This window comes from Dama dama, chromosome 32 (assembly GCF_033118175.1).
Source record: "Dama dama isolate Ldn47 chromosome 32, ASM3311817v1, whole genome shotgun sequence".
NCBI lineage: Eukaryota > Metazoa > Chordata > Mammalia > Artiodactyla > Cervidae > Dama > Dama dama.
Window position 1 is genome coordinate 50,848,310 of NC_083712.1, and position 20,508 is coordinate 50,868,817.

Sequence of the window (20,508 nt, forward strand, 5' to 3'; positions counted from 1 at the left end):
TAAGAGATGCAGGTTCGATCCCTGGGTCTGAGATTCCCTGGAGGCGGGCATGGTAACCCACTCCAGTATTCTTCCCTGAGGAATCCCATGGACAGAGGAGCCTGGCCGGCTACAGTCCATAGGGTTTCATAGAGTCAGACACGACTGAAGAAGCTTAGCAGGCACACACCGCAATCCATGTTTAGGCAGGCCAATTGTGTTTGATTTCTAGCTTCTTGTTCTGAAGGACGATACAAGTTTAAGGTGAAGAAAGAAAATGTTGACTGAAATTCTTGTCAATTAAAAAAATTGGCCTTGCTTTGAAACTGCTTTGTGATGCTTGACTAACCTTTTTTATCTTTATTTTTCATTTTTACTTGTTTTAATACCTAATGATTGTCCTCAGAACAGAGAGAACTTACCTCCTACCAGAAGGATCAGTGTCAGGGTATTTCTGAGTAGACTGGAAGTAAAAAGTAAGCAACAGGAGCCCTTCTCTGATACCCAGGGAAATGGCTTGTGTTTTTAATAAGTATGGAAAGATTTGCTTCACAGAAAGCTATCAGAGTTCAAAGACTTTGAAGGTGTCCCAGACTCAAGTTTTCCACCAATGTTACCTTTCTTTCCTTCCTGTCCCTTTCTTTTCTTCCTTTAAATTTTTCAGGTGCCAAATCCCAGACTCAGGCCTCTGTGTATCCACCCCACACATGCAGCTGTGTGCCATAGTCTTGACGTTCTTAGCTTTGAAGCAGAATTCAAATTTAACTATTTTTCAGTTTAAAGATCACTCATTATAAACTGTACCTAATCCATACCTTCTCCTCAGGCTAAATGTGTGAGAAAATGAATAAGGGGCTTTGCAGGAAGATGAAAGTGCCACAGTCTCTCCATGTCTTGCCCTTGATTTGTTCCAGTCTAGTTACCTACCCGAATAATAACTGTACCACAGGAAATCTTAATTTTATTAGAATATTGCACCTCACTGGTTATTTAATGTATTATATCAAAACTAAGAGGGAAAACACTAAGAGAAAGATTTGAATATGAACTGTTCGGTAGAGTTTTAAGCTAATGTCAAGTGTAGCGGTGATCTGTCCCTTCTCTCTCCCTCTCCGTCTTCATATGAAATAGTTTGGAAGGTCTCTTTCTACTCAGGGACTTCAACTCTATTGAGAATCTCTTTTCTGGCCCAACTCCATTCCTTAATAAATGCCTATCTTTAAAAAGCACACTAACTTAAAACATACTGGCCCAATGATACAGTGAGATTAATGAGACAATCTAAGATGTGGGGGATTTGTCATAACTAAACACAACAGGCCAAATGTTTTATTTTGTCTTTTAAGAGATTTCCTCTTTATTAAAAGTTCCTTTGGTAACATAAAGGTTTTTATTTTCTTGAATTGTTTAGTTGTGGCAAATGTTCTCACTTTCTAGAGCTTGAACAGTTGTGTAGCTATAGAAACTTTCTGAGATTATCCGGTTTTAAAAGGTCCCTGCTTTAGCTCTCACGATTCCAGTAGGGGAAGGAGGAGGAGGCAACGAGCAGAGTCGCTGGGGGTGATGGGGGCGGCTGTGGTTTCTGCGGCTGCTGCAGCGCCGTCTCTGTGCTGCTGGGATGGGGAAGGACGTGAGGATCCCAGGCGGGGCCAGCGGCCATGGGAAGGCGATGACAGCATCATCCGATGGCTGCTGCAAGTGAGAGGGTCCAAGTCTGGCAAGAATGTTCAGCTACAGGGACAGGAAATCGGAGGACTGTGGTTATTACAGTCCTGAGAGAGCTTTCTCAGTCAGCCTATCCTACTAGGACTGGAAGCACCATTCAAAATACACGGTGATATCCATGGGCAATCCTATAGGATTTGCCGTGACTTTCTGAGTACAGTGGTTTCCCTCCAGAAGCAATTACCTGTTTCCTGGGGACTATGTGAACAAGGGAAAGCAGTCAATGGACACTGTGCCTCTTACTGGCTTATAAAATCAAATATCTCTTGATTGTTTTGTTCTCAGAGGAAACCACGAATGTGACAGTATCAGTAGAATTTAGGGATTTTATCATGAATCAAAAGAAGATATATCATTAAAGTATGGAAAACTTTCGCAGACTACTTTAACTGTTTATGGATAGCAGTCATCCTGGATGAGAAAATATTCTGCTGTCATGGAGGATTGTCACCACATCTCCAGTCTGTGGAGTGGATTTGGTGAATTATGCAGCCAATCGGTGACCCAGATCAAGATTGTCTTTGTGACCTTTTGTGGTCTGACCCTGATAAGGATGTTTTTGGCTGGAGTTTGAAAATGACAGATGGTCATGCTTTGCACTTGGTGCAGAAGTGGTTGCAGAGTTCTCCATAAGCATGATTTGGATCTTATATGTAGAGCCCATCGGGTGGCTGAAGATGGATAGACGTTTTTGCAGAGAGACAGTTGGTCACTCTGTTTTCTGCATCCAGTTATTGTGGAGAGCTTGACAAAGCAGGTGCCCTGATGACTGTGGATGAGACACTAATGTGTTGTCTTCAGATTTTACAGCCTGCAGAGAAAAGGAAGTGCTATGAGACCTGAAGTACCTCCAAGGGCTATGATCACAAAGCAAGCAAGGAAATAGATGTCATTTTGACACTGCCCAGTTGGGACTTGTAACATATATAGCTTTTATTTTTAAAGCTGTAATGTGTATTGGCCAGCTTACTTAATGTTTGTGGGCCCCCATTACATTTTTTACTTTATCAATAGTATTTTTGATTTTAACAGCAAATAAAAGATTCCCCACTCTCAAGGAAAGATGTTTTATTTTGTTTAGTTCTCTGTTCCTTTTGCAAACAATTTTAATGATAGTGTAAAGCTGTATACCCCAGGACAGTTTATCCTGACTAAGGGGTGAGTGTACAATTGATCTTTCTTTACATTTGTTACAGCTCATGAATAATGTAAATACCAAATTTTCTAGGATATAAAGAGAGATCTAGGGTGCTCAGTGTGTACATGTTATTGTCATAAAAGGCATACTGTTGGATACAAAACACCATGAACTTTTTGTTTGCTTGCTTCAAAGAAATTGCTCTTTTTCTTGTCTTGTCATGTACAAACTAGTTTTTAGAGTTATCAAAATTAGGAATAGCTTTCAACCTTGCCAGCCTCTCTTGTATGTATATTTAATTAAAGTACACTTTCCCCTATGATACACTTAAAATGACAATTAAAACCATTATTTTAAGTGTTTGTGATTCTTTCCTAAAACCAAAGTTTCTATTGAAATATAAATGGACACTCTCCTAAGTACAAGGTGACATGATTGTGTATGCCTGCTGCTTTCTTGGGGATTCAAAAATAGGTTTTTAAGTTTGAATAACAATTAATAACATAAGGCTGTTTACACTACTAATGATTAAAGTTAATAACATTTGTACTATTTTCAGTCTATTCATTAAATAATCTTTTTATAGTTAGATCAGGACTGAACCTGTCCATTCAGAAAGCTTCAAATTATAAAAACAATACTGTTCTGTATGTGTGACTGATTATGCCTTCTTTGGCCTATGTTCTTTATTCTGTGATGAAGCTGAAGCTTATAAGTCAAAACAAAGGAACTTAACTTACAGAACTCACAGTATCTATGACTTTTTAAAACTAATATCTGTTTTAAAAAAAAGAAAGCAGTTTCAACAGATGACCAGGTACAATACTATGTGGGAAAAATGAATACAGACTTATTTAATGATGAACTTGTTAAAAAAATTACCTACTTTAAAAAACAAGGAAGCTAAGAGAGGTTAAATGAATTATCCAAATTCACAGTATCTATTATTTTCCAATCTTTCTATCTCCGTCTGTATGTGTCTGAAGGAGCACTGCTTTATTTAGTTGGTGAGGAATTAACATTTCATAGAGCTTCCATTTCTCTCAGCTTCTAAGATAGACCCCTGCTCCAAAGGTCATGGTGCTGTGCTGCGCTTAGTCACTCATCACATCCGACTCTTTGTGACCCCATGGGCTGTAGCCTGCCAGGTTCCTCTGTCCATGGCGATTCTCCAGGCTAGAATACTGGAGTGGTTTGCCATGCCCGCCTTCAAAGGATCTTCCCAACCCAGGGATTGAACCCAGGTCACCCGCATTGCAAGTGGATTCTTTACCATCTGAGAAGAGGGTATTGCCAGGAAGACCTGGGCAAATGGCTGCAGCAGACAAATTCTGTATTGAAATTTCTCCTCCATTTCTTCATGTCTTGCCTACATCCTGGCAATCCAATATAATCTAGGCCTGCCCAAAGTGAAAGTACCTTCCTGATAATACCTCTTGGTTTCTTTCTCCCAATTAGAACTATCAGTCACTTGTAAGGTGACTTCCAGGCAAAGGAAGGCTACATCATTATCAGATAAATGATTGACAGTTGACCTTTCAGGCCATATTTTCATTTTAAAAAGTACGGGATGGCTAGGCAAAGGAATTTTAAATTTCTGGATTGAGTGGAAGAGGTACTTGCAGGAGGATAAGTCTTTCTGATACTCTTTGGATAGTCTTTTGCCTCCCCAAAACTCAGTAGGAATAAGGGGTATTTTCTGAAAGGCTACAGACTTATTTAATGATTGCTAAAGTTTCTTAGTAAAGAAGAAGTGCATATTTTCCTTGAGAAGTATGGTAGTATAGTAAGTCCTCCAACAATTTTTAATAATGAAAACATCAGCAAAGAAATTGTCAATCATGACTGAGTGACAGTTGGACTTACAGGTTTCAATTCATTGTAGGATTTATTTCCTTCAGAACTCTGAATCTGTTCTTTTTTTTTCTCTCTCTCTAAAAGGAAACCCTGCAGCAGGTGAAAATTATCTCAATAAACAACCCGCTTGTTTTTCTGAATGCAAAGAAGTTTCATACTGATATAATGAACATAATCCAAAAAGAAAATACTGGAAACCAACCACTTGATGAAATCAGAAAGGTAAGGTCAACTCTTTTGATTATATTATGCTACAGGTAATCCTATATCTTGATACCCCAAAAAGGAATCATGTAAATATAATACATTGTAAAAATGTTTAGAGGCCTCTTCCCTCAGTAAAAGCTTATATTATGTTGTAGTTTTTATCTGGTTTGTAGTTAGCTTTTAGGTAATCGCTCTTTTTCATTTGTTTGTTCATTCACTCATTAATTCATCATGTATCTAAAGGACATGCGCCTTGTGCTGTTCTGTGCTTAGTCACTTAGTTGTGTCCAACTCTTTGTGACCCCAGGCTCCTCTGTCCCTGGAATTCTCTAGGCAAGAATACTGGTGTGGGTTGCCATGCCCTCCTCCAGGGGATCTTCCCAACCCAGGGATCGAACCCACATCTCCCACATTTCAGGCAGATTCTTTACCAGCTGAGCTATCAGGGAAGCCTGTGTTCTAGGTGCTATAACCCTGGGAGGAATAAATAAGATAATTTACTTAAAGCATATTTTTACCCAGTGAAAGAAGAGTTAGGTCTACCTCTAAAAGAGAATATAGTAGATGACTCAAAGAGGTATAAACTGTCCACCTCATTGTGATAACATTGTCTTAAATTGCCATCATTTTTTATCTCCACAAATTATCTCAGTTAACAGAGATAGCAAATAAAATGTGCATGAGAAAGAGTTTATGCATAATCATTTGAATCCTTAAGCCCTCTGCAATGTTAAGAGCATAGACTTTGGAGCTAAGCTGCCTGGGTAAGCCACTTAGAAGCTACTAGACCTTCAGTTCAGTTCAGTTCAGTTGCTCAGTTGTGTCCGACTCTTTGCGACCCCATGGACTGCAGCACACCAGGCTTCCCTGTCCATCACCAACTCCCAGAGTTTATTCAAACTCATCCATTGAGTCGGTGATGCCATCCCACCATCTCATCTTCTGTCATCCCCTTCTCCTCCTGCCTTCAATCTTTCCCAGCATCAGGGTCTTTTCAAATGAGTCAGCTCTTCGCATCAGGTCGCCAAAGTATCAGACCTTAACCAAATTATTTAACCTTTTCTATTTAAGTTTTCTAATCAGTACTATCAACAATTAAATATGTTAATATATGCAAAGAAATTAGATAGTGCCTGGCCTACTTAATAGTCTAAAATCTTAGCTAGTCTTACTGGTTTGATTGAGTGCAAATAATATCCTCTGAATGAAGAGTTTCTTGACGATTGTAGACCACAAAGTTCTCTTCTTTCTCTTATATCCTTGAGCATATACTATCTCTCTGTCAGTCAGATGCATAGGAGACCATGGTCCTCTCATTTCTGGTATCTCAGGAACTAATTCCACATTCCTGTCTCTGAAGCTTGACGTGTCTACCCCAGGCCTCATGCTGATCCACACTACAGAGACCCTAGGTATAAGATCAGATATGAAATTTGCTGGGCACAGTTCAAAATGAAAGTGTGAAGCTCTTTGTTCAACAACTGTTAGGAATTTCAAAATGGTGACAACACAGCATTAATCCAAATGAGAGACCCTTCTAAGCTTGAGGTCTTATGTGACTGCGCAGGACTCTAGCCCACAAAACTGGCTCTGCCTGTCTATCTCCAGACCTTCTTTACCACTCATTGAGCTCTTTTAGATGTCACTTTCATTGGAATATTAGGAGCCACCGCCTGTGATTTTGGTTGAAAAGAACTTGCTCTTATTCTAAAGGGGGAGATATATACCTACTTATTCAAGTTGTACTACTATATTAGGCCTGTTTTTAATCACAAAGCCATTCTATACCTGTATGTGAAACAGGTATGTTCTTGTAGCTGACTTTAAGCTCATAACCACCATGTATAACAGCATTATGGGAAAATCTGTCTAGAGCTTCATGTAATCTAATTAACCTACAAGAAGTTTGTGGTCTTATTTTTCCAAAATGTAAGCTTACTTCTTGAAATAATATACTAAATTGTGGGCTTTATCATTTCTAGTAGAGTACCTGACATGGGAATTCTTACAACTAATTATTTATCAATAGTTGATAGTGTTTTCCTTATTTTCCTGCAAGATTAAGATTGCTCCAACTTGTTTTCAGAAATTACAAAATGACATGTGTTTACCTTTAGTATATCTTAGAAACAAATCTCATTAACACAGTCTTCTGTGAGAAGTTTCCACATATATGATTTTACCTACTTGGGATTTCAGAAAATTGAGTCTAAAAATCAAACAGGCAACTAAACAGAAAATTAACAAGGAAACACAAACCTTATATGACACAATGGACCAGCTAGACCTAATTGATATCTATAGGACATTTCACCCCAAAACAATCAACTTCACCTTTTTCTCAAGTGCACACGGAACCTTCTACAGAATAGATCACATCCTGGGCCGTAAATCTGGTCTTGGAAAATTCAAAAAAATTGAAATCATTCCAGTCATCTTTTCTGACCACAGTGCAGTAAGATTAGATCTCAATTACAGGGAAAAAATTGTTAAAAATTCAAACATATGGAGGCTAAATAAGACACTTCTGAATAACCAACAAATCATAGAAGAAATCAAAAAAGAAATCAAAATATGTATAGAAATGAATGAAAATGAAAACACAACAACCCAAAACCTATGGGACACTGTAAAAGCAGTGCTAAGGGGAAGGTTCATAGCATTACAGGCTTACATCAAGAAACAAGAAAAAAGCCAAATAAATAGCCTAACTCTACACCTAAAGCAATTAGAGAAGGAAGAAATGAAGAACCCCAGGGTTAGCAGAAGGAAAGAAATCTTAAAAATTAGGGCAGAAATAAATGCAAAAGAAACTAAAGAGACCATAGCAAAAATCAACAAAGCTAAAAGCTGGTTTTTTTGAAAAAATAAACAAAATTGACAAACCATTAGCAAGACTCATTAAGAAACAAAGGGAGAAGAACCAAATTAACAAAATTAGAAATGAAAATGGAGAGATCACAACAGACAACATTGAACTACAAAGGATCATAAGAGGCTACTACCAGCAGCTCTATGCCAATAAAATGGACAACTTGGATGAAATGGACAAATTCTTAGAAAAGTATAACTTTCCAAAACTGAACCAGGAAGAAATAAAAGATCTTAACAGACCCATCACAAGCAAGGAAATCAAAACTATAATCAAAAATCTTCCAGCAAACAAAAGCCCAGGACCAGATGGCTTCACAGCTGAATTCTACCAAAAATTTAGAGAAGAGCTAACACCTATCTTACTCAAACTCTTCCAGAAAATTGCAGATGAAGGTAAACTTCCAAACTCATTTTATGAGGCCACCATCACCCTAATTCCAAAACTAGACAAAGATGCCACAAAAAAAGAAAACTACAGGCCAATATCACTGATGAACATAGATGCAAAAATCCTTAACAAAATTCTAGCAAACAGAATCCAACAACATATTAAAAAAATCATACATCATGACCAAGTGGGCTTTATCCCAGGAATGCAAGGATTCTTTAATATCTGCAAATCAATCAATGTAATACACCACATTAACAAATTGAAAGATAAAAACCATATGATTATCTCAACAGATGCAGAGAAAGCCTTTGACAAAATTCAATGCTCATTTGTGATTAAAACTCTCCAGAAAGCAGGAATAGAAGGAACATACCTCAACATAATAAAAGCTATATATGACAAACCCACAGCAAGCATCATCCTCAATGGTGAAAAATTGAAAGCATTTCCCCTGAAATCAGGAACAAGACAAGGGTGCCCACTCTCACCACTACTATTCAACATAGTGTTGGAAGTTTTGGCCACACCAATCAGAGCAGAAAAAGAAGTAAAAGGAATCCAGATAGGAAAAGAAGAAGTGAAACTCTCGCTGTTTGCAGATGACGTGATCCTCTACATAGAAAACCCTAAAGACTCTTCCAGAAAATTACTAGAGCTAATCAATGAATATAGTAAAGTTGCAGAAACACACAGAAATCCCTTGCATTCCTATATGCTAACAATGAAAAAACAGAAAGAGAAATTAAGGAAACAATACCATTCACCACTGCAACAAAAAGAATAAAATAATTAGGAGTATATCTACCTAAAGAAACAAAAGACCTATACATAGAAAACTATAAAACGCTGATGAAAGAAATCAAAGAGGACACAAACAGATGGAGAGACATACCGTGTTCATGGATTGGAAGAATCAATATTGTCAAAATGGCTATTCTACCCAAAGCAATCTATAGATGCAATGCAATCCCTATCAAGCTACCAACGGTATTTTTCACAGAACTAGAACAAATAATTTCACAATTTGTATGGAAATACAAAAAACCTCGAATAGCCAAAGTAATCTTGAGAAAGAAGAATGGAACTGGAGGAATCAACCTGCCTGACTTCAGACTCTACTACAAAGCCACAGTCATCAAGACAGTATGGTACTGGCACAAAGACAGAAATATAGATCAATGGAACAGAATAGAAAGCCCAGAGATAAATCCACGAACCTATGGACACCTTATCTTTGACAAAGGAGGCAAGGATATACAATGGAAAAAAAGACAACCTCTTTAACAAGTGGTGCTGGGAAAACTGGTCAACCACTTGTAAAAGAATGAAACTAGAACACTTTCTAACACCATACACAAAAATAAACTCAAAATGGATTAAAGATCCAAATGTAAGGCCAGAAACTATAAAACTCCTAGAGGAGAACATAGGCAAAACACTCTCCGACATAAATCACAGCAAGATCCTCTATGACCCACCTCCCAGAATATTGGAAATAAAAGCAAAAATAAACAAATGGGACCTAATCAAACTTAAAAGCTTTTGCACTGCAAAGGAAACTATAAGTAAGGTGAAAAGACAGCCCTCAGATTGGAAGAAAATAATAGCAAATGAAGAAACAGACAAAGGATTAATCTCAAAAATATACAAGCAACTCCTGCAGCTCAATTCCAGAAAAATAAATGATGCAATCAAAAAATGGGCCAAAGAACTAAACAGACATTTCTCCAAAGAAGACATACAGATGGCTAACAAACACATGAAAAGATGCTCAACATCACTCATTATCAGAGAAATGCAAATCAAAACCACAATGAGGTACTATTACACGCCAGTCAGGATGGCTGCTATCCAAAAGTCTACAAGCAATAAATGCTGGAGAGGATGTGGAGAAAAGGGCACACTCTTACACTGTTGGTGGGAATGCAAACTAGTACAGCCACTATGGAAAACAGTGTGGAGATTTCTTAAAAAACTGGAAATAGAACTGCCATATGACCCAGCAATCCCACTCCTGGGCATACACACTGAGGAAACCAGATCTGAAAGAGACACGTGCACCCCAATGTTCATCGCAGCACTGTTTATAATAGCCAGGACATGGAAGCAACCTAGATGCCCATCAGCAGATGAATGGATAAGGAAGCTGTGGTACATATACACCATGGAATATTACTCAGCCATTAAAAAGAATTCATTTGAATCAGTTCTAATGAGATGGATGAAACTGGAGCCCATTATACAGAGTGAAGTAAGCCAGAAAGATAAAGAACATTACAGCATACTAACACATATATATGAAATTTAGAAAGATGGTAACGATAACCCTATATGCAAAACAGAAAAAGAGACACAGAAATACAGAACAGACTTTTGAACTCCGTGGGAGAAGGTGAGGGTGGGATGTTTCGAGAGAACAGCATGTATATTATCTATGGTGAAACAGATCACCAGCCCAGGTGGGATGCATGAGACAAGTGCTCGGGCCTGGTGCACTAGGAAGACCCAGAGGAATCGGGTGGAGAGGGAGGTGGGATCGGGATGGGGAATACGTGTAACTCTATGGCTGATTCATATCAATGTATGACAAAACCTCCCAAAAAAATAAAAAAAATAAAAATCAAACAGGGTTCATTGAATTTAGGTTATTAGTAGATGAAGTCACTCAAAAGGATTCTTCAACTCAACTTTATGATGGTGAGGAAGAATTTGTTGAAACTGAGTTCCACTATAATGATAATGATGCAAATATTGTATGTATATTTGTATGCTGTGAATTTTAAAGGAACTCCAAGGATTCAGATGGCAATTTGGAAGCCCTGCTCTCAGAGGAACCTGGGATAAACCTTTATTTGGAATGATTAAAAGGATAGTCTTGAGCTTGAGTGCTCTTTGGGGCATTTCGTATTATTCTTGTCAGACACTGTCAAGGATATCTACCTGTCTTAAGGACTGCGCACTTATTCCAAGTTCAGTTTTAGAGTAAGACGTCTGCATCAGTTAATCTCTACTGCAGCGTTGCCTCCCTTTATCAACCTGCACAAAATAGTTCACAGTTGTGCCTTGAACCAGAGTGCTCTGCTGGGGCCTCGATTTTCTCTTCTCTGACAGCTGGTGGTGATGGAAGGACATTGAAAACACTCCAGAGCAGGAAGATTCACATCCCATTCAAAACAAGAATTGAAAAAGTATCCTCTGTTAGGTTATATAATGATATACTTCTATGTTGCTATACTTCCTGTATGCTCAGTCGTGTCCAACTCTTTGAGACCCCATGGACTGTAGCCTGCCAGTCTCCTCTGTCCACAGGATTTCCCAGGCAAGAATACTGGAGCAGGATGCCATTTCTTACTCCAGGGGTTCTTTCCGACCCAGGATTGAACCCGCGTGTCTTGTGGCTCCTGTATTGGTGGGTGGATTCTTTACCACTGAGCCTGTATATCGCCATTAAATATCTCCCTGAATGCAGAAGCTTAGAAGGATCTCAGGCTGCTAGTGTTTGATGGATTTGTGCTCGCTATTATATAGAGCTACAGATATTCACTATTCATTACCATTTGTGCTCTCACTTTGCAAGAGAAGTTTCAATCTACCATTTATCTAAAATTTTCTTTTGCTCAGACAAGATGTTTTTCAAAACTAGACTTTGTTTTTGAAACAGTTTTTTAGATTTACAGAAAAATTGAAAAAAGTTAGTATAGAGAGTTCCTGTATTAGAGAAAATTCCTATATATACCCCACATGACATGGTTTCCTCTATTATTAACATCTTGCATTAGTGTGATATATCTATTATAATCAATCAACCAATATGGATACATTATCATTAAGTAAAGTCCATGCTTTGTCTGGGCTTCTCAGGTGGTGCTAGTGATAAAGAACCCACCTGCCAATGCAGGAGACTTAAGAGATGTGGGATCGGTCTTTGGGTCAGGAAGATCCCCTGGAGGAGGGCATGACAGTCCATTCCAGTGTTCTGGCCTGGAGAATCTCACGGACAGAGGAGCCTGGTGAGCTATAGTGCCTAGGGTGGCATAGAGTTGGACAGGACTGAAGCGATTTAGCACACATGCTTTATTTAGATTTACTTAGTTCTACCTGATATCCTTTCTCTGCTCTAGAATTCCATCCAGTATATCATGTTACATTTAGTTGTCCTATCTTCTTAGTTTCCTTTTGACTGTGACAATTTCTTAGGCTTTCCCTTTATTTAATTGTCTTGACAATTTTGAGTAGTACCGGTCAGATATTTTGTAGAATGCCCCTCTGTTGAAATTATCTCTTATTTTTCTTGTGATAGCACTGGGGATATGGGTTTTTTAAGGAGGAAAACTATAGAGGTGAAGTGCCATTTTCATCACATTGTATCAAGGGTACATAATACCAACATTATTTCTCGCTGTAGATATTAATCTTGATCTTCTGGATGAGGTAGTATTTATCAGGTTTCTCCCCTATAAAATTACTTTCTTTCCCCTTTTGCATGCTGTAATCTTTGAAAGCGAGTCACTGTGTGCAGCTTGTATTTAGGGAAAGTGGAGTCATGCTCCACCTTCTTGAGGGTGGAGTATTTATATAAATAATTTGAAGTTCTTCTGCAGAAGAGACTTCTGACAAGGTATTTTTAAGAGGAGGGAAAGGAAACTCACATTCCTTGACTGTCTTTCAGGGGCTCATCTCTTTACCTGGGCTATCTAACATACTTATCGTCAGCCCCATGATGTAACTGACTTTACCTGAATGTTACGAAGAAAAAAAAAAAGATTGAGACTTAGAAATGTAAAATAACCTGGGGGAAATTATTTGATAACTGTCAGAATCAGACTTAAAGTACATAATCTGGGCCAGTGGGTGCAGTACCAGTGGCTTCCCAGGTAGCGCTGGTAGTAAACAACACGCCCGCCGGTGCAGGGGACTTAAGAGTCGTGGGTTCGATCCCTGGATGGGGTTTGATCCCTGGGTTGGGACGATCCCTTGGAGATGGGCATGGCAACCCACTCAAGTATTGTTGCCAGGAGAATCCCATGGACAGAGGAATCTGGTGGGCTACAGTCCATAGGGTCACAGAGTTGGACGTGACTGAGCGGCTAACACACACACAGTGGGTATTAAGAAGGGAAATTGATATTCTGTGATCACCCTCCAAGATGAAAACTGATTTCATGGAAAAGTAGTATAATGTAGCAGTTTGGAGCAAGAGGTACAGAGTTGAAAGACATGAACTTAGATTTTAACTTAACTCTTGCTAGCTTTGTGACTTTGGTCAAATTATTTAACCATTTCAATCATTAGAAGTCTTCCAAATTTAAAAATTTTCCAACTTTCAAATGGAAAATGATATCAGTAACTTCATAGGATTATTCTGATAATTAAATGATTAATGTAAAGTTCTTAGGATACAGTAAGCAGGAAGTACTCAAGAAATAACAATTGCTATCATCATGAGCAGTAACAACAAGACATTTTTGAGAAGTATATAGCCTGTTATAATTTTAGGGGCATCAATTATTTTTAATTTCAAAAAGTTTAATTGTAGGATATAAAGTCATTTTCATTCTCTAGCGTTTCCATAAATCAGGAATCATTTTTTCTTAGACATTTTCATGAAGCTTCAGATGAACAGCTAATTTTTAAAAAAATTATTTTTATTGAAGTTTAATTGATTTACATTTTGTTAGTTTCAAGTGTATAGCATAGTGATTCAGTTACACATACATGTATTTTTTAATGATTCTGTTCCCTTATAGGTTAGTACAAAATATTGAGTATAGTTTCCTGTGCTATACAGTATGTCCTTGTTGTTTATCTATTTTATATGCAGTAGTGTGTGTATGTTAATCCCAAACTCCTAATTTATCCCTCCCCCACCCTTTTCCTATTGGTAACTGTAAACTTGTTTTCTATGTCTGTGAGTCTGTTTTTGTTTTGTATGTAAGTTCCTTTGTATCTTTTTTTTTTTTTATTGGCTTCCCTGTGTACGTTATGTTATGTGATGTTTATCTTTCTTTGTCTGGCTTACTTCATATTACTCAGCCATAAAAAATACAATACTGCCATTTATAGCAACATGCATGGACCTTATACTAAATGAATAGCTGACTTTTGTATAACATGAAATGCATGTTTGGTGGCTCTCTCTTTGAGAGTGCTGTGTTAATGAGGTTAATTTCTGATTGGATACATATATGAAAAACACATGTAAATGTTCACTTCCTGATATAAAAATCAAAACAATCTTGCAGAAAATGTTCTAAAAAGGAGAGTCTGACTTGATAAATTATCAGCTGAGCTAACATAAACTTAGGACTAACTTACTATTTCAGTTTGTTGTATTTATCATTCTGAAAAAAGGACTAGGGAAAATAATTATTGGAGACCATTTTCTGCTGTTGTTATTATGGAGAAAAGAATGATGTTCTTTTTTAGGGGCAGAAATGAATTTTTATAATGTTGTTCATCTTTTTATGTGTTTTTATTTCAGTATGAACAAAGCACATTGCTCACTTCTCTGAGTGGCATTTGCAACGGTGAGTTAGCGTAAAGGGAATGTAAGTGTTCTGACGTGACTGTAGAGCAGAAGATGAAGCCTTTGCCCTCTTGCGGCTTCCTGCTTCTGTTTCCCTTCCTCTCTCCTCCTGTCTGCCTCTGCCCTCCACTTTCCTCCCTTCCTGCTCTTCCTCTCCTCATTCTACTCTCTCCCCCCCATTCCTCCTTCTCTTCTTTGTCTTCCTCCTCACACTCCCAGTTTATTTTAGAGATTAATTTCAGATTTATCAGCCTACAAAGAATGAAGGTATAAAAATTTAGTATGAGACATTATGAATACCTGAAACACTTAAATTAATGGTATTTTTTTAAATGGAAGGAAATACAACGTCCATCAATCAGAATACACAATGTTGAAAAGATGTCAATTCTCAAATTTTGTTATAGATATAAATTGAATCACAAATAAAATTCTGATAGGACATTTTAATGGCAGTTGATAAACTCATTCTAAATTTTGTACAAAACTCAAATGGCCAAGAATAGGCATGACTATTGAATTATATGAACAAGAGAGAGAGCTTGCTTTCTTATGTATGTATAAATGTATTATAAAGTTCTAATAATCAGTGTAGTGTGCCACCAGTTCAGAGACAAATGAACAGGTCAATGGACAGAGCAGAGAGCACAAAAGTGAGGAAAAACTCACATATATTGTGACAAATGTGGCACTGCAGAGCAGTGAGCAAAAGACTGTCATTAATATACAATGATGAGACAATCACACACCCATAATGAATGGAATTAGACCTTCATCCCATCCCATCCCATCGCATCCCATCCCATCCCCCAAATCAGTACCAGCTCAACGTCCTAAGAGTGGTAGGCAAATTATAAATTTAAAAGAAAATATAGGAGCATATGTACAAGAAATGTTAAAGGTTATCATTAAACTTCACTAGATTATAACGAGTTTTGTTTACCAAATGACATCATATGAAGCCTGAAGAGATAAGCTAGGGTGAAAGAAGACAGACGTAATTTATAAAATGGAGAAAGAATTGTACTCCCCAACATATGAAGGAGTAAAAATGGCAGATGACCCATTAGAAAAATGCTCAAGAGACATGAACAGGCATTCCACAAAAAGAGACATTTTAAAATTTACTAATAAGCATATGCGGATATGCTTACTTAGATTCACTGATGCTATTCATAATACTTGGGGAAATCTAGATTAACTTCACAATAAATAACACAATATATACGATTGATAGTTTTTGAAGTCTGACAATACCAAGTATTGATGAGAATGCAGAGCAACAAAAAGTCTCTTGCAATGCTAGTGGGAGTGTAAATGGTAACAACTACCTTGGAAAACAGTTTGGTAATATCATATAAAGCTGAAGATACACAAGATACACAAATCAGCAATTCCACATCCAGTTTACATTCTAACAAGTTACATAAACAAGAATGCTCGAACAGTATTGTTTTTAACTATCCAAACCTGGAAACAGTTCGTATTTCAAAAAAAAAAAAAATAGCTGGTATGTATAAGTATGGAATATTTATACATTTGAATTTTTAGTTGATATATTTATTATATGGTACATATATACAATAATGAAAACTACATGAGTCTTATAAATGTAATTGGACCAAAGTGAAACGGCAAAGGAAAACATAAATTCTATTATATAAACTTAAAAAAAAAAAGCAGGAAAAGCTGACATACTGATTTTAGCTCTTCTAAAGACAATAAAAAAGGGAGCCTCTTAATATCTGCACCTGGAAACATATACAAGATTGTTTATAGTAACTCTGTTTATAATCCTCCTTAATGAAGAAAAACTAACACTTTTTAGCAGTACAGTGGATAAAAGAACATGTGGAATGTTTATATATAAATATATATTATAATATCTATCATATTACTTTAAGGTACCCTACATAAATATATAAAATATAGAATAGAATAAAATAAATATCATATAAATATATAAATTAATTACACGGCCCACATCAGCAGGGTAGCAGTTCAGATGTTAGCTTCTCTAGTCTTTTCTAATTTCTCCTGACAAATTTGTGGGCTTCCCTGGTGGATTAGATGGTAAAGCGTCTGCCTGCAATGTGGGAGACCTGGGTTTGATCCCTGGGTCAGGAAGAGCCCCTGGAGACGGAAATGGCAACCCACTCCAATATTCTTGCCTGGAAAATTCCGTGGACTGAGGAGCCTGTTGGGCTACAGCCCACTGGGCACAAAGAGTTGGACACAACGGAGCAACTTCGCTTTCTTTCACTTTCAGTTTCTTTTCATGACAAATTTGCTTTCTTCTACTTTGTGCTCTGAAAGGATGCTTATATAATACTGGCATTGTACTTATTTAATGGTTGTTTCTTTCAAGTCTTTCTCTTCTGCTAGTCTGGCAAGTTTACAAGGGCATTGTCACCTCTGCATCCCTAGATCAGGCCCACTTTGCAGAGAGCAGTAGCTGATCAACATGGTCACCCTTGCTATGTCCCTGGGAAACCTTTGGTACCCAGTTACCCTTATATATAGTTAGGATTGGTTGCCCAGAATGTTTTCCTGGTATCCTCCTCTCTTCTCCTGGCACTCCAGAGTATCCTGAGTCCCCCTCCCTCTCTCTCATTCAGAAACAGCATCCAGCTGTCACTTCCCTGTGCTTTAAATGCTTAGGTTTCTTTTACTGCTCACATTTTTGACTTCCTCTCAAAGTTTAAATAGTAAAACCTGTAACTCTAGGTTTTGTTGTGTTTACATTTTCACTTCTGTTACTCTGATTCTGTCCTTAACCATATTCAGTTAATGAATGATGACTGAAAGATGAATCAGTTTGACTTTCCTATTTTTTTTTCTGCTATGAGACAGTCTTGGTCTTACTCTGTGAATAGAGAACACCCAGTTTCCTGTGATTATAGAAGGTAAAATTAATCGATCAAGGCACTTCCTCCTGTGAGCCAAAGTAACCTGAGACTCTTCTGAACAGGGAGCTCTAATAAGCTGTTACAAATGGCTAGTGTTGACCAGGAGTCGGTGATGGACAGGGAAGCCTGGCATGCTGCAGTCTATGGGGTCACAAAGAGCCTGATGTGGCTGAGCAACTGAACTGAACTGAACTGAACTGACACACAAACTGAGATGCAGTTGCCATCCTAGCTTTATTCTATGATGACAGTTAATCTTAAATAATCTTTAAAAAAACAGCCAAAGACTTCTTATGCATTAGAGATCCCTTCAGAAGATCAAATGCCCAGTCCTCAGCTTGACACCTAAAACCCTTCCGCATCTTCTCAAACTGATTTCCCTTTTACTACACATTGCACAGGTTCTCTATACCAGTCAGATGAATCAGTTTTCATGGCTCCTACATCTAATTTAATCATTCCTGGATCTAATTCTTTTTAAAAAATTTTATTTATTTTAATTGGAGGCTAATTACTTTACAGTATTGTAGTGGCTTTTGCCATACACTGACATGAATCAGCCACAGGTGTACACGTGTCCACCATCCAGAAGCCCCTCCCACCTCCCTCCCCATCCCATCCCTCTGGACTGTCCGGTGTACCTGGATCTAATTCTTTATTCATATTCTCCCTTCTAGAACCATCTACTTTATGCCAATCCAAATATTATACTTTCTTCAAGGTTTAATAAGAGAAGAAAAGTAAGTCAAAGGGACATATTCTTTGGCAAACTCATTAGGTAGAAAAAGAAGTCAACCAGATCCATAGAGGCAAAAACACAACAATGAAGTGCCACTTAGAATTCAGTTCCTTCAGCTGTAAAATGGAAATTGTAGTAACTTGGAGAGATTACCACATGCCTCACTCAATCACATATCACTTTATATAGTTACAAAGTTGTTTTATTCATGCACATTTTCCTCCTAATTAGATTTTTAAGGGAAGAGATGCATTTTAATGTTGATTGCATTATCCTTCATTGTCCAATGAATACTTGGTCAGTGAATGAAAATTAACACTGCTAATATTTGTATAGCACTTCCAAGGTTTCAAAGGATATTCTTCTAAATAGATGAAATAGATAACTGGTAATTATCATTTTCAAATAGGTAATAGGATAGGATACTCTTGGTTTTATTGATGAAGTTGAGGCCCACTTTTGTCTTCTGAGGTGGTCTGTATGCTGCCTATTGAATGTGTATCTCTCTAAATAAACTTACTTTCACTTAAAAAACATTGAGGCCTTAAATAACTAACTTGCTTAGGATCATGCAGTTGGTTAGGGACAGAGGAGGACCTCAAGGCCCCTTAGAAGGCCAATGTGTAGAGCAAAGGGTGCTTAAAGCTGGGATTCGAGAGTTTGGAGCCAGATACAGTCTGCAGAAACACAACCAAGAAGGGTGGGTTTGTGCTAATCCAGAGAAAAGGAGGTGACAGAGAGTGGCACTCTTCTCTGCTTTGGTTGTAAGCTTGTGAAAATGGAGATGAATATGGACTTAAAAGAAATTTCAGTATGTAATTAACATAACCAGCACTGTTTGGGCATTGAGGGAAGGAGGAGGGCAATACAAATGATGATTCAAAACTCTGAAACTCTCAAACTGGGATAATATGAAATCCAGGAGGGTAGCTAAAAGGAAAGGGAAGTTTATTTCAGAAGGTGGTTAATTTATGATACTGGGAAACCTTCCAGGAGATATCCTTGGGTTTGGGGGACCATTGAATAGATCTGGAAGTAACTAAAGCAAAGGGAAATGTTAGCTGGGTGAGGGAGTAGGAAAGAAGAAAGAGAATAAGTAATACCCACTCCTGTAAACAGTCTTTAGAGAAGAGAAAGAATTGATTGAATAAACTAAATAAACTTACAAACCATGTAAATAATAAGATTAAAGTCATCATATTTTTCTGAATGAAAACAAAAATCACTCAAATGCGAAGAAATTTCCCATTACCATGTTCGGTGAATTGTGTTCCAAAGCACTTCAGTCACATTGTGCCGTTACCAAGAGGCGCTCTGTCAACATCTTTCTCAGCATCGTGATTTTTCAGGTTTACCGCCACCACCTTCTTACCTGCTTCCCTTCAAATTATGCTCCAAGTCTCAGCTTCCTTGTCCCATTCTTCCTTTCACTCCTGTGTCAATTAATAAATGTCCTTGTTCACTTAGCAAACCTTTCTTGTATTTAGTGAGCATTTACTAAGTCCTAGGCACAGTGGTGGGTGCTATATGTTCAAGGAGGAGAAAGCAGGTGTGACTTCTGTCATCACAGGTCCTGAAGCCTAAATTGGTTCCCCTGCCACAGCTGCCCCCATCCTCATCCAGTTCCCTAGACGAGCTGTACTTTGGAGGCTACAGGGGAGAATCCTCTTACTTCCTTACCCTTTTCAGCTTCTAGAGGCCATCCACATTCCTCAGGTCATATCCTTTCCTCTGTCTTCAAACCAGCAGTGTTGACATCTTCAAACCTCTCTCTGACCTCTTCTTGCATCACCACTTCTCCTTCCTTGCCTCTTACCCTCCTGCTTTCCTGTGATAAGAACCCGAGTAACATTTGGACTTCCCCCCCACCCAGGATAATTCAGGATAATCTCATTCAAGATTCTTAATTTAATCAAGTCTGCAACATTCCTTTGACCATGTAAGGCAACATATCCCACAGGTTCTAGGGATTAAGCTATGGACATCGCTGGGGGTCATTTTTCTGTCTACAATACCAGGTCTATCCTGTACCTCCTGAGTGCTTTCTGCGTAACTTTCAGCCTTGGTAACACTTTAGATTACTAGTTCAACTGACTGGTTTCTCAGCTTACTTGTGAGTCTACTGAGAGTAAAGACCATTATCTCGCTTGTCCATCATTCTAC

At 37.9% G+C, this 20,508-nt stretch overlaps 1 protein-coding gene and 1 pseudogene across 1 annotated transcript in view; both read left to right on the top strand.

Annotated features, from left to right (window-relative positions):
- The window catches only part of LOC133050527 (anion exchange transporter-like), a 65,210-nt gene that overhangs the window by 23,751 nt on the left and 20,951 nt on the right, over positions 1-20,508 (top strand). The window contains exons 7-8 of the mRNA XM_061134777.1: positions 4,784-4,921; positions 14,653-14,698. Of these exons, the coding sequence (XP_060990760.1) occupies positions 4,784-4,921; positions 14,653-14,698 (184 nt within the window). The remainder of the gene's footprint in view (positions 1-4,783; positions 4,922-14,652; positions 14,699-20,508) is intronic.
- Positions 1,543-3,499, top strand: LOC133050364 (serine/threonine-protein phosphatase alpha-2 isoform-like; annotated as a pseudogene).